Raw genomic sequence first — 25,483 nt, 5'->3', positions numbered from 1 at the left:
TAATTTTGTAGATTTTAATAAAGTAAGTCTTTAAAATTATTATTATTATTTTTTTTTTTTTGAGCAATCACGATTGCTTATTGTTTTCATTTGACTGTTTTTGGCGTCCTATCATTTTATTTTCCCACCTCCACCCTCCGTACCATCACCGTCGACGGGCTCCTCATGATGCTGCTTCTATAGAGAAAGCCATCTCCAGGTTGCATCCATGTCCTACACACACGCGCATACATACACAACTACACACACATACACCTACACACACAAACACATGCATACATACATACACCCACACACACCACTACTCCCTGATTCTCCTTTTCTCTATTCTCCCTGTTTTATCGTCTCTATTTGAAAATTTAGCCTTTTCTCTTGATCATCCTTTCGTTTTTTTTTTTTTTTTTTTTGCAAAAAATGTCTTAGAGTTGAATCTGAATCACCGATTGAGAGTGATTTCTGACGGGATGAAATGTTTGCGCCACAGCAAAGGGCGTCTACATACCAGGCAAAACGGGAACTATCAGGGACTTTAAAGATTTTAATAAAAATGGGAATTTTGGAAGGAATCGGGGGAAAATTTCAAGCTGGTTTGAAACACCGATGGGCAACTGTTCCTGAATTTTTGACATGTTTCAGGTAAAATATTCTAAAGACTTGAGGAATTACTAAATTCCAATGTATTTCAATTTAACACTCGCTAGAATGGAAATATGGAAGGAGGTTGGGGAGAAAAAATAACGGCAGCACGAAATTTCGAAAAAAAAAAAAAAAACGCTGCTCTTGCAAAGAGGGAAAGTCCAAAAATTAACCCACGATACTGAGGTCCTAAAACGTTCGTATCTTGGACAATCTAAGAGTGGGGGGGGGGGGGGAGGGCTACTCAAGTGTCCCATAGTAAAATATCGAAAAACTGAATTCAAAGTCATTTTTGAAGCTAGGAGTGGCTTTGGATTTTTCCTCTGCAAACTCTAAAAATTTAAAAGTCAAAAATGTTTAGACTATCCTTAATGATGTAAAAGTGGGGAGGGGGAGGTCTTAAAAACACTAATTTAGGCAGTATTTCGTGAATTGATGAGAGATGGTTTTGGTGTTCTAACCTGAAAATGCTTTGTAGCTGATGTATTAAAAGCTATTTGAGGCTACAAATTTCTTAAGAGAAAGGGAATTTGAGACCCTCTCCGGAAAAGTGTTTGTAATGGAAGTCTTAAAACTTTTAGGCTGTCCTTAGCAAGGGGGGGGGGGGCTCTCTTTTGGCGAAATTCCGAAACTGGAGTTGTAAAAGCGAACCTTTAGACTTTAGACCATCTTGGTGTTCGGGATCCCCCTTCCCCGAAAAAAATTTAAAGCTGAAGCATTCAGAACTCAGCTTTGAGTAATCTTTGAGAGACTTAAGAAGGAATTCAAAGACTTTCTCTCAATAAATTTTAGAACTTAAATTCTTAAAATTTCGGTGATGAAAAGAGGGAACTGTAAATTTAAGTCAAATTTAGTGAGCTTAGGGGGAGGAGTTCGGGGAGGGGGGGGGCTCTCTCCCCCGAAAATTTCTCCATGCTGAAGTATTGAAAGGCTGTTTTGGCTATTTTTGAGTGAGTTAAGAGTTAGGGAATTCGGGGGTCTTTCTCGGAATATTTCCGAAATTGAAGTCTTAAAACTTTGGCTTTGGCGATGTGGGGAGGGGAGTTGCTCTTTCAATAGAAAAATAAATCTTAAGCACAAACTTACAGTGCCTTTAATAAACACAATGAGGAGGGAGGGTCTTCCGTCACCCAGCCCGAAATATTTCCGTTTCTGAAATTTTTAGAGCTCTCTTTGGATGACTTAAGGGCGAAGGGAGTAGGAAGCTTCTTTCAAAAGTTTCCGAAATTAAAGTATTTAAACTTTTAGGCGGTCATAAGTCATGTATGTAGGTAAGGGGGGTTACTGTTCCTAGAAAAGAATTTAGTAATTGATGCCTTTTAAAACTCAAATTTAGAGTATTTGTGGTGAATTCATAAGAAGGGGTTCGGGAGTTCTCTTCCGATAATTTTTCGATGCTGAAATATTTGAAACGCCACTTTAGGCTACATTTGAGTACCTTAAAAAGGATGTGATTCGGGGTCCTCCCTGGAGTGAGCATTCAGTTCCCCTATTGCTTTTTTTTAATTAATGAATATTGGAAAGTGTACCTGGTTTAAAAAATATATCTACTTCACTGAAGTGGTTTTTTATGGCTAATTTCATCACCTGCTATCTTATAAAGAATTCTTTTTCAAATGAAGACTGTGTGGGGGAATGGTGTCACTTTATTATAATTAGTCGCCCATACCCCCCCCCCCCTCCTTCTTTTCTGGTTTGTTGGGGCTACCTTGGGTAGACTTTCCGATCATAACTGATTTATGTTGCAAAAGTGAAAATCTTATGTCCCAAGCGATTTTATTGCTGCAATAAATATGTTTACGATCGGCAAAAAACGAATGGCGAGGAACCCCGAACGCTTTTACAACTAACATTATCCAACATCGTCTAAAATTGCGTGTTTAGAACTTCAGTTTCGGAATATTGCCGAAGGAGAGTTCCTGAACTCCATCCCTTCGATAATGCAGTCAAAAAGCGTATAAACGTTATGGAAGATGGAGTATAATTTCGTTTTTAAAGCTTCAATTTCGAGGAGAGTCCAGAGCGCCCCCCCCCCTTACCTCTTTCTCTAATATTTTTGGAGGTCGCCCAATATTGTGATTTTGGGACTATCAGTTTGAAAAAATTGATCTAAGAGAGTCCTTGAACCCCTCTTTTCCCTGAACTATACCAAAATGGCCTACTATTGCGTTTTTTTTTTTTTTTTTTGACTTCAATTTTTAAAAAAATCTGGAGAACCTCCAGACCCCCCGTTATTGGCGGTTTTTAGGTTTTTGGAGTTACGATATCAAAACGCTTAAATATTACAATTTAAACTAAGTTCATGTGTTTACAAATGTCAAAAGCTTCAAGTTAAAATCAAACAAATCGATCCCAGTTCTCTGTGATGGCAGAGTTGGTTATATTCTCCATGGATTTCAATGCAACTATGTCTAAATCCAAGTACATCCCCCCATACTTCCACATTAGCAAGTATCTTAAAGAATCACTTAAATGGCTTGCCTGAAATAAAAATAATAAATACATATATTTAAATAGGTAATGCCTTTATGTATTGATGTTTAGATTAGGGTAGTAATAGGGTAGTAACAAATATTGGTTTGAAAGAATACTTGAATACAGAATATTTGCTAATTTCTTCTAGAATGAACCCAAATCCTTGGCTAATGTTTTTGGATGAATTTGGAGCATTCAGCAGTTATACTGGGTTAATTTGACCTAAACTGCCAAATGAAAGGGGGTGTTAGAAGAGCCCAAGTCAAGGCCGTATCCAGAGGGGGGCCTAACGGGCCCGGGCCCCTCCCCCCCCGAATCCTGAAATGTTTTGTACCGTAAAACAGAAGGTTTTTTTTTTTCTTTTTTTAAAATTCCTATTGTCAGAAAAGGAAAATAACAATTTTTTTTTTAATTCTTAATTTTGCTACTATTCAGAATTTATAATATTTTGAAGAAATACAGAAAAAGCAGTTCTAGTTCTCATTAGCTGCAAGGCACACTTGCAGGGCCGTAGACATGGCAGGGACCGTCGGGACAAATCCTCAAACGAAGACAATCTAATCAAAACTCTTCCTTCGATTCCTCCTTCACTTATCACTTCGCCTTGTTATACAAATCTTCTTTCATTCAGACCTCTTCTTCTTTTCGCCCCTCCCCCCACATCACCATACTTTTTTTTTTTAAAATTTCAAAAAGTCCTCATTTTTTCACACCTTGGTCCATTACTGATTGCTAATGACTCTTGTTACGGATAAAATTTTAAAAACATTCTTTGATATACACTTCAACAAGAGCAGGGGTCTGTCCAGGATTTTTCACAGGGTCCGTTTTTTGTGAAAAATAAAATAATTTTGTGAAAAATCAATTATTTTTGTGAAAAATCAAATAATTAAAAAAAAAAAAATTTTTTTTCTTGTAAAAACGAAAGTTTAGACTCTTGAGGTGGTGAAAACTGCATCATTGACACTTAAAGTTGAGTGTTTTCTCTCTTTTCTGTTGAGAATATCATTCTTGAGTGTTTTTCTAGTACTTGAAGAGAAGGGGGGAGGCATCGCTCCCTGGGAGATGGGCACCCCTCAAGTATCAATATTTATCTACCATTCTACATCATGTTAAATTATACTAGAAATGTTTTTTGTATAGTATTTAAAATAACTGTAAGAAAAAAAATTAGGCAGGGGTTCAGCATTTAACTTTTTAATCCAAGACACTGTTTAAGAGCACAGAGTTTCGTTCAAACCTTATAAACTCCGTGATTTTCACAAAAATAAAAAAATATTTTATTTGTTTACCTCTTAACTAAGCGTACTAAACATCGAAAATTCGAAAAATCAGATTTCCACAGCGGATGCAAAGAGATTGCAATCCTCAAAGTGAAGGAATCAAAAGTATAAAAACGGCTTGTAAAATAAATATTTTTGATAAAATTACTTTTGAATTGCATTTTAGAGTCCTATGATAAACATATCATTAATATCTGGACACAGTTGAAGCAAAAATAAATAAATAAAATAAAAAATAAACCATCGATTCAGCATTTTAATTATTGACTCATAAAAGAAAATGGAATTCCCCTTTAAAAACTTGAAATAAGCTTTGTTACAAAAATAAAGAGACTTTTCATTTATTTGCATCCTAATAAAGCGAAGTTAGCTTGAAAAAAAGAATGAAATATGATTCTCATATCGGATGTAAAAAGATAGCGTTTTTCAAAATGTAGACATCTATAGAAAAAAATAACGGAAAATAAAAGTTTATTTAAAGTTAATTATCCTTTTTAGTATCGAAAAACCAAACCCATATAACTCAAACCCAAAATAACAGTTTAACATCGCACCACCAGACACTAAGTGGCGATAAGTTTAAATTTTGTAACCCTATTTGAAGCGATCACATCCGCCCCACCCATACTATCCTTTGTAGTTCTAAATTCATTTCGCTGTATATTATTGATGATTAAATCATGAGTGGGGAGAAAAGTGCTTACTACGCCTATTCAGAGAATGTTGACGCTTTTCCAAAGAAGTTTACAACAACACCGCTGCATAAAACAAACAAGCAAAATTATAAACCAAACTGACTTTCAGCTGTTAATTTCTTTCAAAGAAACCAACAACAGGCATTATATTTATTTGGCGGTAGTAATTATTTATGGCTTGCAGGAGCATCACAAGACTGCCGATTTTTTTTTTCCTTTTGCAAAATTAGCTGATTTTGTATAAGTTGATTCCTCTAATTTAACTTTAAATATGCTGCATTATTTTATTATGTATAGTTAATTTGAAATTTGCTCTTTCAATAAACAATTTGTGAAAGATCCGTTTTTGTTTACCAGAATTTTGTGAAAGGTCTGTTTTGGTTGATCGGATTTTTGTGAAAGGTCCGTTTTGGTTGATCGGATTTTTGTGAAGGGTCCGTTAACGGACCCAAATTTGTTCTGGCCAGACCCCTGAAGAGATAACAGATTTACATGATCAAAACTATCATTTTTAATCCTATCATACTTTTGATTACATGCTTAATTTTGTAGATTTTAATAAAGTAAGTCTTTAAAATTATTATTATTATTTTTTTTTTTGAGCAATCACGATTGCTTATTGTTTTCATTTGACTGTTTTTGGCGTCCTATCATTTTATTTTCCCACCTCCACCCTCCGTACCATCACCGTCGACGGGCTCCTCATGATGCTGCTTCTATAGAGAAAGCCATCTCCAGGTTGCATCCATGTCCTACACACACGCGCATACATACACAACTACACACACATACACCTACACACACAAACACATGCATACATACTGTGGCATAGTACGCTTTCTATCAACGAATGCTACTGTTTCCCACACTTTTTACTCATTCCCACGCTTTGAAGCCAGCTGCATCGAATTCTTTCAAATCCATAAAACACTAGGTTCCGCCCCAAGCTGACCTTTGGCCGTTTTGGCTCAAGTTTAACATTCCGTTCCCAGGATGGCCACCTGCATCCATGGACCAGCTGCATCCTTGGGAAAGGAGAGAGAGAATCCCCGTTTATTTTCCAAGAAAAAGGGGAGATGAATTTTGCGGGGGCTGGGGCGCGGCCGACTCGGAAAACGAGGAGAACGATCAAAAACTTTGGAGAGGTCAGTCATGTTTTTCTGACTCTCCAGAAATCTATCTAACCACGAATCAATTGTGTACTTCTGAATCATGTAAATAGCTGTGTAAATAAACAATGTTAAGTTTACCCCTGGTAACTACTTGCTTTCCACTCAGCCACACATACTACCATTACGCCACAGCTATATAAATTTTGGTGCCAGCGGTGGAGATTGAAAGTTAGATAGAAAATGAGAGTTTTTCGTCCTCCCTTCTCTGTATTGAAGAAAGGCAATCTTTCTTTGAGAAGTTGTGTTGCTGCAGCCTAGCTGCGAAAAAAGAAAGATCGACCCCCGATCTTATTTTATGGTCAGTTTTTATGACTTCGCTCCTGCTTCCTTGCTCCGGCGTGAAGGACCTCCTGCTGGTTTCTTCTGTTGAATGGAGAAGATCGACCCCGATCTTGATATGAGAAGTCGAAAGTGAGTGAAAAGATCGCCCTGCGGATCTGTTGAGAAAAACGGAACTTCGTAGTCGTCTCGCGATTATCCTGATCTCTGAGATATATTTTTTCGAAAGATTCGAAATTTTTCTCTGTCCAACCTGGCAGATGTGTATGTGCGAAGTGTTCCAGTGGCGATCCTTGCCTGTTGCGTTATTCCTACGGCTACCCTAGCCGATTGTGTGGTTCCTGGGCTATTCCTGTCGACTGTGTGACGCTGTGACATGCGTTAAGGAGACATCCTGTTCTCCGGGGAAATTTGTGAACAAATTTATTTGTGAATTGTGAGGCCAACTTGGTCTGATTCTGGTCGGAACGTCCGCTCCTGAACTGTGTGTTTAACCGCGCATTTAGTTCTGTCCAAGAAATGTGATATTTAGAACAAAGTGACTCATTTTTCGCGAGTGCTATGTGATGTGAACATTTAAAGTGCATTGGATTACTTTGAAGCAGTGCCAGGGTGCAGTCAGCGTAAGTTTTTTTTTTTCTTATTGTTGGTTGTGAATAGCTTCTTTTTAAAAATTCGAAACAGTGCATTTGCTTATTTACATCAGATTGAATTGTTTATTTTTTTGTGCTTTTGTTGTTTGATCTAATGCTTTTCAAATAACTTAATTTTTGTGCCGCTTAAACACTCTTGTGTGTGTGTTCTTTTAAATTACTGAAAGAGTTTTGTTCATTGTAAATTGCATTTTTCTTTAACATGGCATTTTTGATAAAAGTTAAGAAGGTGGACCTTGAAGAACTCGCAACAGAGTTCGGGGTACAATTTACTTCCAAAGTACGGAAGCTAGATTTAATAAAACAAATTACTGAATGTACTGACTATAAGGAAGATGTAGCTCAGACTCTTTTAGAGGAAATTGTTCAGACTAGGGATAAGAAAGAGAAAGATGAAAGGGATAGAATTGAGAGAGAGGAAAAGGATAAGCAACGTGCTTTTGAACTTGCTATGCGCACGAGCACGAATGGGGGGACATCAAATTCTTCCACTAGAGTAATTCAATCCAGTATTCACAATTTAATACCTAAATTTGATTCTTCCCAAAGTGATATTTGCCTCTATTTAGTCATGTTTGAACGGCAAGTTAGACGCGCGGGCATTGAGGAAAGTGATTGGGTATCACATTTGATACCATTATTGCCCTTAGAAATAGCCCAGCTAATAGCGCGTGAATCAGATGAGGACGCTGAAAATTATTCTTTTGTTAAAAATTTGCTCTTAAAGCGATTTAAGTTAAGTGCCGAAAGCTTCCGGAAGAAATTCGTTCAGCACCAAAAACGTGACGACAGTACCTGGAAAGACTTTGTTTTTGAGCTTCGAAATTATCTAAATGAATGGATTGACAGTCTAGAGGTTAAGGATTTTGAAAATTTAAAAGACCTGATGATTACGGATCAAATGAAAAAAAGAGCCCCATCGGAAGCAAAAGAACACTTTCTAGATGACTGGTCAACAATAAAAAGCTCATCGAAGTTAGCAGACATGCTTGATAACTACGATGAAGTAAGGAAATTTAAAAATCCAAATTCGGAAAAAAAGAAGGACAGGAATAATTTGTCTGAAAAGACGGAGCTAATAAAGAACGAAAGCGATAAACCCCAAAACAGATCCCTTTCCGATAGGGTCAACAGCAGTTTTGAGAGGCGAAGACCCCTGCGGTGCTTTGGGTGTAGCAGCGAGACACATTTGTGGCCGACTTGTCCTAAGAATAAAAAGAATAGTGGATTCCCCGTGGCGGAAGAAGTAGTCAATTGCGTGAAAAATCTCGCTGGAGAAGAGCTATTAGCTCCATTCATTACTGAGGGAACTGTGAATTCTTTTCCCATTCGTATTCTTCGGGACAGTGGTAGCTCTATTGACTTGGTTTGTAGAAAATATGTAAACCATAACGATTTTACCGGGGAAAATGTTTGGTTACAAACTCCTTTAAATAAAAATAAAGTTTGTTTACCCCTTGCCAGTGTTTACTTAGAAGGTAAATTTGGAAAAGTGAAAACTAAGGCGGCAGTCATAAGTGACGAATTAGATCAAGGGAGATATTTATTAGGAAATAGAACTGCGCTTTTGTTAGGGGACAGCTTCGAAAATTATTGCTCGCACGGAGATGCTTTAGATGCTGTAACAACTCGAGCTCAGGCTCGCGAAAAACAAAAACGTTTAGAAGAAAAAAATCCTTCTGAGAAGTGTATGGTTTCTTTGGACAATGCTCCAATTTTTCCCGCAACGCCTTTGGAAAACGTAGAAATTCCAGAAGTCGACATAAATGCGCCAGAATTTCCGTTAGCCAGGATAAGTCCTGAGGAATTCAAGTCAGCGCAGATGGAGTGCCCCACTCTTAAGCCCCTCTTTGAGTTAACGGGGAAAAATACGGGTCTAAAGGAAAAGGACTATTATTGTCTTGAAAATGGAAAACTGTTTTGGTTTCAGGAGGATCACATGGGTAACACTAGAAAATTAGCGGTTGTCCCGGAAAGTTTGAGAAGTAAAATACTTACTCTTTGTCAGGAGGGTACCTCTGCAGATGAGGGAATGACAAAGTCTGGGGAAAATTTGAGTCAAAATTTTTTCTGGTCTGGTTGCCTTAAGCAAATGGAGAAGTTGATCGGAGCTAGACATAAACGTCAGATAGCTGGGAAGTCAACTGATAAGAAGAAAGCCCTTTTGAAACTAATTTCAATTATTCGAGAGGTATTTTTTGGAATCAATTTTGATGCAAGGCGATGGCGCCGATTTCTTAATTTTTGTTCTTACTTTTTGAGGAGCAAAAAGAAAAAAAGAAAGAAAATTCGACTTAAAGAGTTTCCCTAGCATGGAAAACTTTGATGACAGTCATAAAATAATGTTCCACTTACTAAAGTTTCAATGTAGTTGCAAAATTTCTAAAATTTTGGTTTTGTGTATGTACAAGTATTACTGAATGTATTAAGTATGTTACCATTTGTGATTGAATCTGTTCATCATTTGACAAATGAGTGGTTAATGATTTTTCAGGGTTTTTTGAATTTTAAATTGGTTGAAAATTATTTTAGTGACCCTACTAAAAATCTGAAAATGTGTTAACTGTGCATTTTTAAAGCAACTGCACTGGTCACGTTATTATGCTTTACATCTTGAATGTTTTGAAAGTTTAATTTAAACTAAAATTTTGAAAATTTAAATGAGTTAAGACCAGACAAGCTGTTTATTTTTGTATCACAACCAACTTATAGGAAGAAATGCTTGATATTTTGATATGAATTTGCATTATATATTATTATTGTTTAATTTCTTAATGGATTTGAAAGTTCTAAAGGGGGGAGGAGTTGTGGCATAGTACGCTTTCTATCAACGAATGCTACTGTTTCCCACACTTTTTACTCATTCCCACGCTTTGAAGCCAGCTGCATCGAATTCTTTCAAATCCATAAAATACTAGGTTCCGCCCCCAAGCTGACCTTTGGCCGTTTTGGCTCAAGTTTAACATTCCGTTCCCAGGATGGCCACCTGCATCCATGGACCAGCTGCATCCTTGGGAAAGGAGAGAGAGAATCCCCGTTTATTTTCCAAGAAAAAGGGGAGATGAATTTTGCGGGGGCTGGGGCGCGGCCGACTCGGAAAACGAGGAGAACGATCAAAAACTTTGGAGAGGTCAGTCATGTTTTTCTGACTCTCCAGAAATCTATCTAACCACGAATCAATTGTGTACTTCTGAATCATGTAAATAGCTGTGTAAATAAACAATGTTAAGTTTACCCCTGGTAACTACTTGCTTTCCACTCAGCCACACATACTACCATTACGCCACAATACATACACCCACACATACTATTCTCCCTGATTTATCGTCTCTATTTGAAAATTTAGCCTTTTCTCTTGATCATCCTTTCGTTTTTTTTTTTTTTTTTGCAAAAAAAATGTCTTAGAGTTGAATCTGAATCACCGATTGAGAGTGATTTCTGACGGGATGAAATGTTTGCGCCACAGCAAAGGGCGTCTACATACCAGGCAAAACGGGAACTATCAGGGACTTTAAAGATTTTAATAAAAATGGGAATTTTGGAAGGAATCGGGGGAAAATTTCAAGCTGGTTTGAAACACCGATGGGCAACTGTTCCTGAATTTTTGACATGTTTCAGGTAAAATATTCTAAAGACTTGAGGAATTACTAAATTCCAATGTCTTTCAATTTAACACTCGCTAGAATGGAAATATGGAAGGAGGTTGGGGAGAAAAAATAACGGCAGCACGAAATTTCGAAAAAAAAAAAAAAAAACGCTGCTCTTGCAAAGAGGGAAAGTCCAAAAATTAACCCACGATACTGAGGTCCTAAAACGTTCGTATCTTGGACAATCTAAGAGTGGGGGGGGGGGGGAGGGCTACTCAAGTGTCCCATAGTAAAATATCGAAAAACTGAATTCAAAGTCATTTTTGAAGCTAGGAGTGGCTTTGGATTTTTCCTCTGCAAACTCTAAAAATTTAAAAGTCAAAAATGTTTAGACTATCCTTAATGATGTAAAAGTGGGGAGGGGGAGGTCTTAAAAACACTAATTTAGGCAGTATTTCGTGAATTGATGAGAGATGGTTTTGGTGTTCTAACCTGAAAATGCTTTGTAGCTGATGTATTAAAAACTATTTGAGGCTACAAATTTCTTAAGAGAAAGGGAATTTGAGACCCTCTCCGGAAAAGTGTTTGTAATTGAAGTCTTAAAACTTTTAGGCTGTCCTTAGCAAGGGGGGGGGGGGGGCTCTCTTTTGGCGAAATTCCGAAACTGGAGTTGTAAAAGCGAACCTTTAGACTTTAGACCATCTTGGTGTTCGGGATCCCCCTTCCCCGAAAAAAATTTAAAGCTGAAGCATTCAGAACTCAGCTTTGAGTAATCTTTGAGAGACTTAAGAAGGAATTCAAAGACTTTCTCTCAATAAATTTTAGAACTTAAATTCTTAAAATTTCGGTGATGAAAAGAGGGAACTGTAAATTTAAGTCAAATTTAGTGAACTTAGGGGGAGGAGTTCGGGGGGGGGGCTCTCTCCCCCGAAAATTTCTCCATGCTGAAGTATTGAAAGGCTGTTTTGGCTATTTTTGAGTGAGTTAAGAGTTAGGGAATTCGGGGGTCTTTCTCGGAATATTTCCGAAATTGAAGTCTTAAAACTTTGGCTTTGGCGATGTGGGGAGGGGAGTTGCTCTTTCAATAGAAAAATAAATCTTAAGCACAAACTTACAGTGCCTTTAATAAACACAATGAGGAGGGAGGGTCTTCCGTCACCCAGCCCGAAATATTTCCGTTTCTGAAATTTTTAGAGCTCTCTTTGGATGACTTAAGGGCGAAGGGAGTAGGAAGCTTCTTTCAAAAGTTTCCGAAATTAAAGTATTTAAACTTTTAGGCGGTCATAAGTCATGTATGTAGGTAAGGGGGGTTACTGTTCCTAGAAAAGAATTTAGTAATTGATGCCTTTTAAAACTCAAATTTAGAGTATTTGTGGTGAATTCATAAGAAGGGGTTCGGGAGTTCTCTTCCGATAATTTTTCGATGCTGAAATATTTGAAACGCCACTTTAGGCTACATTTGAGTACCTTAAGAGGGATGTGATTCGGGGTCCTCCCTGGAGTGAGCATTCAGTTCCCCTATTGCTTTTTTTTAATTAATGAATATTGGAAAGTGTACCTGGTTTAAAAAATATATCTACTTCACTGAAGTGGTTTTTTATGGCTAATTTCATCACCTGCTATCTTATAAAGAATTCTTTTTCAAATGAAGACTGTGTGGGGGAATGGTGTCACTTTATTATAATTAGTCGCCCATACCCCCCCCCCCCTCCTTCTTTTCTGGTTTGTTGGGGCTACCTTGGGTAGACTTTCCGATCATAACTGATTTATGTTGCAAAAGTGAAAATCTTATGTCCCAAGCGATTTTATTGCTGCAATAAATATGTTTACGATCGGCAAAAAACGAATGGCGAGGAACCCCGAACGCTTTTACAACTAACATTATCCAACATCGTCTAAAATTGCGTGTTTAGAACTTCAGTTTCGGAATATTGCCGAAGGAGAGTTCCTGAACTCCATCCCTTCGATAATGCAGTCAAAAAGCGTATAAACGTTATGGAAGATGGAGTATAATTTCGTTTTTAAAGCTTCAATTTCGAGGAGAGTCCAGAGCGCCCCCCCCCCTTACCTCTTTCTCTAATATTTTTGGAGGTCGCCCAATATTGTGATTTTGGGACTATCAGTTTGAAAAAATTGATCTAAGAGAGTCCTTGAACCCCTCTTTTCCCTGAACTATACCAAAATGGCCTACTATTGCGTTTTTTTTTTTTTTTTTTGACTTCAATTTTTAAAAAAATCTGGAGAACCTCCAGACCCCCCGTTATTGGCGGTTTTTAGGTTTTTGGAGTTACGATATCAAAACGCTTAAATATTACAATTTAAACTAAGTTCATGTGTTTACAAATGTCAAAAGCTTCAAGTTAAAATCAAACAAATCGATCCCAGTTCTCTGTGATGGCAGAGTTGGTTATATTCTCCATGGATTTCAATGCAACTATGTCTAAATCCAAGTACATCCCCCCATACTTCCACATTAGCAAGTATCTTAAAGAATCACTTAAATGGCTTGCCTGAAATAAAAATAATAAATACATATATTTAAATAGGTAATGCCTTTATGTATTGATGTTTAGATTAGGGTAGTAATAGGGTAGTAACAAATATTGGTTTGAAAGAATACTTGAATACAGAATATTTGCTAATTTCTTCTAGAATGAACCCAAATCCTTGGCTAATGTTTTTGGATGAATTTGGAGCATTCAGCAGTTATACTGGGTTAATTTGACCTAAACTGCCAAATGAAAGGGGGTGTTAGAAGAGCCCAAGTCAAGGCCGTATCCAGAGGGCGGCCTAACGGGCCCGGGCCCCTCCCCCCCCGAATCCTGAAATGTTTTGTACCGTAAAACAGAAGGTTTTTTTTTTTCTTTTTTTAAAATTCCTATTGTCAGAAAAGGAAAATAACAATTTTTTTTAAATTCTTAATTTTGCTACTATTCAGAATTTATAATATTTTGAAGAAATACAGAAAAAGCAGTTCTAGTTCTCATTAGCTGCAAGGCACACTTGCAGGGCCGTAGACATGGCAGGGACCGTCGGGACAAATCCTCAAACGAAGACAATCTAATCAAAACTCTTCCTTCGATTCCTCCTTCACTTATCACTTCGCCTTGTTATACAAATCTTCTTTCATTCAGACCTCTTCTTCTTTTCGCCCCTCCCCCCACATCACCATACTTTTTTTTTTTAAAATTTCAAAAAGTCCTCATTTTTTCACACCTTGGTCCATTACTGATTGCTAATGACTCTTGTTACGGATAAAATTTTAAAAACATTCTTTGATATACACTTCAACAAGAGCAGGGGTCTGTCCAGGATTTTTCACAGGGTCCGTTTTTTGTGAAAAATAAAATAATTTTGTGAAAAATCAATTATTTTTGTGAAAAATCAAATAATTAAAAAAAAAAAATTTTTTTTCTTGTAAAAACGAAAGTTTAGACTCTTGAGGTGGTGAAAACTGCATCATTGACACTTAAAGTTGAGTGTTTTCTCTCTTTTCTGTTGAGAATATCATTCTTGAGTGTTTTTCTAGTACTTGAAGAAAGGGGTGAGGCATCGCTCCCTGGGAGATGGGCACCCCTCAAGTATCAATATTTATCTACCATTCTACATCATGTTAAATTATACTAGAAATGTTTTTTGTATAGTATTTAAAATAACTGTAAGAAAAAAAATTAAGCAGGAGTTAAGCATTTAACTTTTTAATCCAAGACACTGTTTAAGAGCACAGAGTTTCGTTCAAACCTTATAAACTCACACAACTACTCACACATTCATGCCTGCACACACATACCCTCCCCCCCCATGCACATTCATACACACAACTACCCACACACTTATGCCAGCACACAAACACAAAAAAAAACATACACATAACCCCCACACACAAACACACACGCCTACATACACACAAACTCGTGATTGCGAAAAACATAATTTGAATTCAAAATGTCAAAATTCAAATTAATTTTTCTTTTTTTTTTTTTTTTTTTTGAGGTGGTGAGTGTAGATTACTTTTCAACTGTGACTATTTTCACTTATTTGTGTGAAAGTTATTCTAAAAGCCCCGACGCATGCATTCGTAATTGCAAACATGTAATAAACACTAAGTGTTTATACATGTAATAAACACTAAGTGTTTATTACATGTATCAAGTGTTATAGACCGTCCTCTTATTTTGTGAACTCCCTAAAAAAATAATTCCGATGCAATATAAATTAGTTATCAAATATTAATGAAGTAATTAATTAAAATAACTATTTGATACGAATTTTTTAAATATACATTGTTGATTAATTTTTGCAAACAACATAATAAACATAATTTTTAAATGCTATTTTCCCACTTGATTACATGTCCTGGAACCACCTTTGCCTCGACCATGTTCCTCCCCGAAAAAATATCCTGGCTACGGCCTTGCACACTTGAAATTTAGACCTTTAATTAGGACTTCCTGCTCTCTTTCCCAGTTCAATTCAGTGCAGTCCAGGGTCAAGGCAGGCCCTTTGTCAGTTGGGTAGAATTTTCAAGTTTACCAAACTGACTTCTGTGCACTTCCTCCTCCAGAGGCGTGCACAGAAATTTTGGGGCTGTCACAAATGCTTTTTTTTTGGGCCCCCTCCATATTGTTTACCCATATTTTCAACCCTAGGTTTAAAAATATTGGGCCCCATTTAAGCTCGGGTCCGGGCCAACAGGTGTCCCTTCTCCCCTCTGAGCACGACCCTGCCCTCCTCCCCCTAAAACTCTTATAAAACTTACACTGTACTGATTTCAAGCCAGGGACTCCCCAAAGGCTGGGACCCTAGTTTCCGATTAGGCAAGTATCTTGTTACCAAGATGTGCCAAATTCAGCTCCTTGATACATCCTGAGTAAAAAATGCAAAAATCACGATTCTCGCGTTTTTGTAGCATAATTTTCAAGATCATTTTTGTGACTGATATGTTTCTTGTCTTGCATTTATTTAATGCCGAATTCAGTATCATGGAAGTTCTTTTGTTATTTAGTTTTTTTTCCTTACTTCTACTGCATACTGTTAATACTTTAAGTATGAGAAAAAAATAACACTTACTCTACTCTTTCATTTTCTGCACCACTTGTGATTGAAAAAAAGTCGTTTCGAGAAATATTTCGTTGCATTTATTTTTAACTTAAAACGGGTGTGTCTTACAAAGTTATAATCATTTTGTAAGACTTTGCAATCAACTTCTGAAAAGTGTAAATAAAGAGCTTCAAATAATTTCAATTGTTTGAAAGTTTTTGAAAATTATTTAAGTTTTTGAAATTTCTTGAAAACTTCTTCAATTTTGTATCTTATCAAGAAAATAAAGTATGAATTGTCCAAATGGCCAGAATATTACTCTTCCGTTCTTATTTTCTGAATGTCTACACCATTTCTTTTAAACTGTTTTGCACAATTTTCATACTGTAGGGCCCATAGGCGGATTTAAGACCAAGTTCCTGGGGGGGGGGCAGGATTTTTTTTTTTTTTGAGCAATATTAGTTGTTATCAAGGCTGGATTTAGACTTAATATGGCTCTAAGCTGTTTCAGCTTTTTGGTATCTTTTGTAGACCCGGACAACTTTTCTGTAGCAAAAAAGGTCAAAGTGCCCCCCCCCCCCACTATGTTTTATACGTATGGTAAATGATGGGAAATGGTGTAATTTTAAGTAGGGAATATACCCAATTAGATATACCAAGTAGAATATACCCAATTTTAGCTGGTCCTGAGGTTTCTTCCCCATAGGAATTTTTGTAAAATAGATATAAAATTCTGCATTTTGAAGCCTTCTACAATTCGAACCACAAAGATCTCTGAAACAATAGCAAAATACTCTTTTGCCAATTATGATAATACACAATGAAAATCGTTTTCGGGTGAACAAATCAGTGGCAGCAGTCCTCAAAGAGAAAAAGCGAGGGAGAAAATAGGATTATATGTTTTGTTATTTGCTTACATTGGGTTGTCGGTTCAATTCAATTAGCTTTTGGTCAACCCTGTAACCCACCCACAAATACAACAATGAATTAAATACAAAATGATCAATAGTAAAAAATGCTTTTAAAAAAATGGTGTACAGATTTAGAAAATAGATAACAGGAGAGTACCATGCTGCCCATTTGTACAATTCATAATTTATACACTTGATAAGAAATTAAATTGAAGCTCCCTTTACTTAGGAATTTCAAAGACTCATCTAATCCGTTTCAAGAACTCGAAAGCAATTAAAATTATTTAATTACAAGCAGTGCAGAAAACGAAAAGGAATAGAGGTGGTATTTCCTCTCCCCCCCCCCCCCGTGCTGAACAGATTAACAATATGCAGTAGAAATAAGATAGAAGCAAGCAATACAAAATAATTTCCAAAATACTGCACTGAATTTGGGATTAAATAAACAGCAAGATGTGAAACATGTGAGTCACAAAAATTTATCTCAAATACTATGTTACAAAAACGTGAGAACCATGATTGTTACATTTTTGATGCAGGATGAGGCAAGAAACTGAATTTAACATATTTCAGCATTCATTCCTCTACCGTCTATCCCCTCCCATTTGTTATAAATGTTTAATTTTATGGTTTGTATCCGTACTTTTCCAAAATTTTTAAGGTTTTCAAGCACTTTAAAATGATTTATTTTTTGAAGTCCTCCCCCCCCCCCTTTTTTTTTGGTAAGGAACAAATCGTGAAATTTTCTGGAGTTGAGGGCCTTCAACAAAGCAGGTGTCCTAAGCTATTATATAGCTTGTTTAGTTTATAGGAAAATCCGCTTTTTCAAAATCTTTGTTACAGTTTCTAATTTGTGGAAATAATCCTTGATTATTTTAAGTATTGCAGCTGAATACATAGCTCGTTCAGTCAATATTTTCACTTATATAGTTGCTCTAATAGCTTTCAGTTCAAAGTAGTCGTTTTCAACACATTTCAGCATACCAGTAACCGCATTACTACTTGTAATATATTGTATGGATTTCTCCCCCCCCCCCTCATGGACCGATTTACACACCTGGGTGCCCCGGGCACTGACAAAGATGGTGCCCCCCCCACACAAAAATATTAAGGTAAGTGTGTGTGTGTTGGATATTATTTTGATGCTTTCTGCGCATCAATGATTCTTTATATATTTTCTCCTTTGTTTTCTTGTAGTAAATTCATCTATAATGTTCTCATAATCAAGTTTTAGGTCAAACTTCCTTCTATTGATAATAGAGCTAATAAAGATAATTTACCATCAGAAATGAGAGTACGCAAAGGACACTTAATTCTCTTCAATAGCGAAAATTATCGTTCGTCACAATAATTGGCTAATATGCTTTCATTTAATAAAAAAATTATCAAATGACAAAAAAAAAAAAAACCCTTTAGTTAGAGGCCCAGAACACTGGTCCCTAAAAAAAAATTTGATGACAGAAATTTGGTGTCCCCTTTTCTTTGGTGCGGCGAGCCTGGGCCCCAAATGCCCTGCCGTAAATCAGTCCCTGCCCTTCCTCCCCCCAGAAAAGGACAGTCGCTGTTCTCTTCATTTTCGATTCTGAACTATTCAAAAAAGAAAAAAAAATCATGATTTTTTTCTTTTAAGATTTTGGAAGGTTTATTGTTACTATGTATAAAGTCCTCCCAAGACTGGGGGGGCATTGCCCCCCTTCGCCCCCCATAAATCCGCCCATGTGTAGGGCATTTAATGAAAAAAAAGTGGGGGTAGGGAGAGTGATCAAAAACAAACTTCACTAAAAGCCGATATGAGCAGATGGCGGAGTGCTTCTCTTTTCTCCTCTCTCGTTTTTCCTCTTGTCCATTAAGTTCCATGATTTGTCGAGCAAGCAATTTTTATTTTGTTTGATCTTGATTTGCAAAAGAATGTATAACTTTTAAAAGACTTTGTCTGCCTATTTTTTTTCATATTTTTGTAGCTCAATTACCTAATATAAGGCCTCAAAATACAGATTTTTTTTTCAAAAATTTCTCGGGGGAAAACCCCCGTACCCCCTGAAATTATGGATGTTCTACATCCGACTTAAAGGGACACTCTCCTGTTATCCTTACCACTACAAGGTGAATAAGAAAAATAGTAAGAAATTAAAATAACAACATTCCAAACAGTGAAATCATTAAAAATCGAGACAAAAAGTCTTCTATGTTAACATTTTTATGCGTTTGGTGTGTCTATATATACTAGATGTGTGTGTGTGTGTGTTAGGGCAATGTTAAGGCCCCTCCCGAAAAAAATTTCTGGATACGGCCTTGGCCCAAGTGGAGCTTAGAACCACCCATTATCGTGTCCAGTTTGTCCAATTTGTAATCATAACCGAGTTATGGTAGAATGAAGAAAAATGAGCCAAATTTTTGATATTATGATTGATTCCAGAAATTCCTCAGAATTCTACACACAAAATAAGACTATATTTGAAAAGAGCAGAAAAAGTCTTATAAAATGAAACTTTTTTCATCAAAATAGTTGCATTTTTCAGCGAGCTGCAAGCTTTGAAACATTTGATATACAGTTTACCCTCGTTTATTTGGGTTTATCTGACGCGGTTTCGATTATATGTGGTTTAAGATTTGACGCATTAATTTTATTTTACGCGGACGAGTTTGGGTTTTATGCGGATGCGGCAAGGCAAACAAATAACATTTTCCTCTCTTTCAAAATCCGAACTCCTAAAGAGTGCAGATTACACGTAATAAACTGCATTTTCGCGAGCTAATAACAGAATTTGGGCCCCCAGCGACGTTTTATGCGATTGGTTCCAGAGCTCTTTCCAGATGAAAAGTTATTAAACTCACACAGTTGAAGAAAAGCTTTTAGGAGTGACAAAGGAGGCTAAAATCAACTAGGATACCAACTTCGGTGACATACAACCAAAAACATTTACATTGAAAATTTTGAGCCATTCCTAGACAATAGAAATCTTTCTGATTTGTTGGTGAAGGAAGATTCTATCATGGAAATGACGCAAGTGATCATGGATGCGTTAATGCTCTGCAAAGAATTAGAGAAAAATTCTTGATGACTGCCAAAAGACTATCATAGCCAGCTCTTCTTTATAAACAGAACACGAAATTAGTTTGTTTTCTTTATGCATGGTATGTATAAAAATCGATATAAGTACACATTAAACTTATTCTACAATTAGTCATCACTAAAATGAAGTATTTTTTTAATCTATGGAACCTAACCCCTATTTTAACACTATTAGGTCTCAATTTACACGGCATTTCCCTGGAACATAACCCCTGCGTAAAATGAGGGTCTACTGTACTCAAAGTTGAATTGGTGCCAAAATCTTCAAATTGCATTTTCAAAAATTATCCTTTGAGCTACAGTCCGTCAAATCTACTAAAAACTGGTCCACCCCACTGGCTTTCATATGATATCACAGTAAATCATATTGGAGCTCAAGTCTGGCAAAAATTAAACCTTTTGTTAGAAAGTTTAATATCAGCATTGGTCAAAATAATGGACTTGTATTTGTATCGCAGCCCTTTGAGCACAAAATCCCCCCCCCCTCTGTATATTTCTACTTCCATCTGTTTTTTGAACAAAACACAATTTTCATACATCATTATGGTAAGATGAATATGTTTTCACTTTATCGTTTGTCAAAATATGGCCGGACGTAAGGGAAACTCGCGTCACTCTCTTGGATTCTAGGTGCGTTAATTCAGTTTTCATTTCGTATTGCAAAAACTATGTCTTTGCAGGTAAAACAATTTCTATTGAATTGCAGAGCATAAAATTACCTTTAAAAAGGTATTTTAGTTTTTATTGTAGCTGTTATGGGTGCAGATATATTTAATTTCAAAGATCACGAATGTTGATCCAGAGTCTGAGTTAAAACGAAAAGTTTTTGCAGATACAAGAAAATAGAAAAAACCGGGGAAATGGTCACTTTTCCAAAAAAGATTACCAGACTTTGAAATTAAATATCTTTGCACCACTTACAGCAAGGGTTGGTAAAAAACCGTTTTTTTTTTTCATATTTGTACCTAATTTCTTCGTAATTAATTAAATAATTAAGAGTAAAATCTTATAATTTCATTTCCTCATACGTAGAGATTTGTATAGGAGAATATTGTTTGAAAATCCTTAACTATTATAAAAAAATACAATACCTTGTAATAAATAATCAGAGAAATAATTTACTGCGATAGTTCAGACATTATTAATTACAAATAACCAAGAATAAATTCTAATAAATTAATTTCCTTATAATCATAGCTATCTACGATAAATTAAAAAATAAAATTAAAATCACATTCTTAAACATGGAAATTATTTTGCAATATCTACAAATGAATCACAAGTCTGATGTTACAGAACTTTAAAAATCAAAAGATCAACACATATTTTGTTTAAAGATTTAAAAAAAAAGCAACAAATCACATATAATTTATTTACCTTATCTATCAGTGACAACAATTATAGAAACAGGACAAGTAGGTTTTAAGAAAATCACTATGTTTTCCATTCTAGACATTATTTCTTCTGGTTAATACATTTAGAAATTCAATTTTTTATCTCGAAAAAAAAAATAACAAAAGTCTCAGTATGAAAATTCTCTCTCTCTTTTAACATGTTTTAACTATGAAGACTGTCATAAAAATTAATGTTTATTGATTCTTTCACCATTCATACATGAGACTTCTTTTATTATATTGGTATAAAAAAGTTCTTTGAAAGGTGAAAATCAGGCATTAATTTTTTTTATAAGAGTACTGAGTTACATGAATATTTTCTGTTTTCATAATTTTATATATTTTCTTTTCTTGCTTTTACTGTATTGTCTATGGAGAATGCAAACAGTGTGCTGGTATTAGCACAATTTTATGCCTACTCTAAGTGCTCTTGGACTTCTTTAGTTATTTTTTTAATGGTAATTGAATAAATAAAAAAAGAGCTACTTGGATTTTATCTCCATGTAAGTTTAGAAAAAACTTATGTACCTAATAGGAAAGCTGCATTGATTTAAAAAAGAAAAAAACAAAAGAAAACATATTTAGCAAACTTGCATTACCTTAAAAAGTATCTGTAATTTATCTATAAAGCATTGTTTGTTACTTTGCATCAATTAGATTTTACTCTTTGCAATAATGTGTAAAATTTATGAAAACATTTGGGGGGGGGGGGGAAAACCATAAAGTTTTTCATAAAAATCATTTTTGAAAAAAAAAAAAAAAAAAACAAAAAACAAGTGGTTTAAACCAGTGCTTCTCAACTGGTGTACCGCGACGAGGTCCTTAGCAACCCTTAAGAGCTTTTTTTGTATTTTTTCTGTTTTTTTTTTTTGTTGTTTACATTTTTGTTATATATTGTGCTTTAGCTTTATTGTACAAGTTTGCTTATTTGGTTTTTGTTGAAAATAAAGCACAAAAGTCAAATTCTGACATTTCCCTATTGTTAGTATAGAACCCAAAACGTGTTTCTTCAAATATCTCAAAAGGGCAGAGGTGTGCTGCTAAAACTTTATTTCATGCATAGAAAAATAGACTTCTTAAAACTTTGAACACATGTATGCAATTTTCATTACAATTGATTAGTTATTTACATTAAATTTGTCAAAATCTCAGATACTCGGTGGCAAAAATTTTGTCAATGGAGAAATAAGCTGAAACTAAGCATATTAAGTAGTCCCCAGTGCGGCTTCTGAATTTTGGATGAAATTCAGCACTTTGCTTTAGAAGTCGGATTTGTTAATTAAACTCATGCATATGTAACTATTTCTGTAAATTGTTAAATATTTTCCTTTTTACGAGCGGCGCAGCGAGGAGTATCACATTCGTTTGAATCGAACGGGTCAACCAATAACAGCTCACAGACAGTTGGCGATCTCCTCTAATTCGCTAGTAGGTAGCTAGAAAGTGTAACGTTTTATCTGTTAACTCGGTTTTTATTCCATGTGTTGTGAGGTCATTGCCAAGAAACTCGGCAAACAAGTACAGATGCTACAAAGGTACCTACTTTAAAGATCTTATTAAAAAAAAAAAAAGAATATTTCTATCCCATATACAGTTTCTGAAAACACATTGCAATCATACTGTTAGAAACTAATTTCATTTAGTATTCTCCATTTTGATTATTTTGATACATACCAAGGTTTTATACAGTTTTGAATTAAATTTAGATCTTTTCAGTCAAATTATGCAAAACTTTCAGGAATGTATTTACCAGGGTTTAAGCTGAGTTCAAAAGTTTTTTAGCAAAAAAGCTAAAATGGGGAAAAAACCTTTAGCAAAATGCTAAAATCTTTTGGGGATTGAATATGTTTGCATATCTTCTTGGATGCCGTAATGTGTTTTATTTTCATTTGATAATTGAATTTCAAATTCAACCTAACGCTTCTTAACAGATGTAACACTTAATATAAATTTTTTTAGTTTTAAAGAATAATAGTAAAGAATGATACATACCATCCAGAGAACACAATATTGATTTTTAAAATAGCCCAAGTCCCATCCCCACAATAAAATATTTATCTGTGGGACATAATGCCCATTAAGACTAAGCATTGTTGAACTTCATAGCAATTAAAAAATCTTAGAAACACTAATTAAAACCTGTTTATTTTACAAATGATTTTGGCTTACATTGTAGAATATTTTGATTTTTTAGCAGAAACACACAGCTTGCACTTGAAATATGGCACGTTATTCTTCCACTCTACCACCTCCAACCATTTGTATAACGCGCACCACTTATTTACCAGAGCTTTTGTAGGTGTACCAACGGATTTATTTTTTTTACTACTTTCTGCATTTTGGGATGCAGAATCGTTGACTTTTCTTTTATTTAATAAATACTTGTCCATTTGGACATTGAAAAACTCCGTATTCAATTAACTAATTCTGAAGTAAAAATCGAAGCAGCAAATGATACACGCGCAGCACGTGCGTGTGAAATCCGGAATGATGAAATCATAGCCATAGCCTTCTCTCCAGAAAGAGCTGAAGGTTCAACTGATAGAATGCGCCTTCTATCTGCGCCGTTTGTATCCCCTCGTTCTTCATGGTGTTGTTGAATAGTTGCCTGTCGCAAACCCACTCTTTATTTTTTTTTTCTTATCTCTCTTTCTTTTTTTTTTGCATGAGGGTTAGCAAAACATTTGAGCAAAAAAGCGAAAATGCTTGCTTTATTTTCGCAATTGGGAAAGTCTTTTCGCATTTTGCGAAAAATGCGACCGTAGCGGAAACCCTGGTACTTACATAAAAACTAAATTTAAAGTACGAATCATACAAACATAAAATCTCAAAATTACCTTCCATTGACTGTTTTTCCACTTTCCTGCTTGATACCATTCAAAAATGGGAGTACCATAAGTGAATGCTTCTATATTTAGTCTGTAAAACTTAACATTGGGTAATTTTTGAAGGTTTTCAGCTAAGTAATGATGGAAGTCAATATCTTTAACAGACATCATGAGAACAATCACTTGATATGAAGGATTATGATGAGCAGTAGATTCAATTGCACATGCTTGTCGAGAATTTAGTACAGATACACCTGAGGTTTCGACAAAGAAGATTCGTGGTTCTCCGAAGCAAACATGATGCACTAAATTAAAAAAAAGAAGAAATATCAATTAAACCAAATAACAGATTTTGAGCATGGCTTTGAGTAAGTGATCACTAAACATTAGGAGTAATTCACCCTATGTTCTATTCTGCACCAGAGCCAATGACAGGCCATGTAAGGCTATTCGGAAACCAGGGGCCCGGCTCGGAATTCAGTGTAGTATAAATCCAATGAGTATTAAGAGGGGGCCTGTTGACCATACTGAATAGGGCCTGCCTTGGCTCTTAGCAGCCTTGTTCTGAACCTCTAACAACAAACAATATCTAATTTTATGACTATTGGTTGAGCAGTTAAGGAGTGAAAATAGTACAAACAAACTCATTTTCACATTAATAATATTGGTAGGGATACAATAAGAATTCATGACAGTAAATGATTTACTATTAATTTTAAAATTTATCACAAGAAACATGTTAAATTTAAAATTTAACAAGTTTTTCTTTATTACAAACAAATTAAGATTTAAAAAAAAAAAAACTAGTAAAGAAGTGAAAATTTTACTACATGGAAACATTTTAGTCATATGCAAGAGATGTCAATGAAAAGAGGTCCTTGGGCCAGACTGTGACATTAAAATGTTCAGTAGGGTTGATTTGAGAAAGTTTTCAATCTCATTTCAGAAGGGGGCAGGGCCGGATTAGCCATAGAGCAGAAGTAGCAAATGCTACGGGCCCCGCGCTTCTGGGGGCCCCACGCCATGAGAAAAAAATTCCAGAAAAAAACTACTTTTCCGTACTTTTACCCGTTTACATTTTTCTATTTAGATCTAACTTTTCTAAATATTGAAGCAAATGAAAAATTTTATATTTTTCATTAAAGCGCAGACTTGTTATGGAATAATACCATGCTGACCAGTATCATTGGTGCAGAGAGGAAGGTGGGAGGGGGGGGGGGCTTTTTGCGTCATTTAGAGACGGTAGGTAACACTATCTTTAGTCACATCAGAAGAAGCACGAAGGGGATGTGGGGGATATCGCTGACTGCTTTCCAGAAATTTCTCTTAATTGAAGTTTTAAAACGCAATTTTAGTTAATCTTTCTTAGTGCTAGGAGAAAAAGCTCAGTTGGGTTAGAAAATTTTAAAAACTGACCTAAAAATTACAATTTTAGGCAATGTTTGGTAGTTTTATTA

At 35.6% G+C, this 25,483-nt stretch overlaps 1 protein-coding gene across 2 annotated transcripts in view; it reads right to left on the bottom strand.

Moving 5' to 3' along the window:
• Positions 1-25,483, bottom strand: part of LOC129223977 (lactosylceramide 4-alpha-galactosyltransferase-like) — a 50,836-nt gene that overhangs the window by 8,791 nt on the left and 16,562 nt on the right. The window contains exons 4-5 of one of the 2 annotated variants that reach the window (XM_054858367.1): positions 24,036-24,331; positions 13,042-13,290 (exon numbers count right to left, since the gene is read on the bottom strand). In XM_054858367.1, the coding sequence (XP_054714342.1) occupies positions 13,147-13,290; positions 24,036-24,331 (440 nt within the window). In that variant the 3' untranslated portion in view covers positions 13,042-13,146. Of the gene's footprint in view, positions 1-13,041; positions 13,291-24,035; positions 24,332-25,483 lie in introns of those variants that run through there. The other variant, XM_054858368.1, reaches the window with a different exon arrangement.

This window comes from Uloborus diversus, chromosome 6, assembly GCF_026930045.1.
Source record: "Uloborus diversus isolate 005 chromosome 6, Udiv.v.3.1, whole genome shotgun sequence".
Classification (NCBI taxonomy): domain Eukaryota; kingdom Metazoa; phylum Arthropoda; class Arachnida; order Araneae; family Uloboridae; genus Uloborus; species Uloborus diversus.
This window is presented reverse-complemented; position numbering and strand designations above follow the sequence as displayed.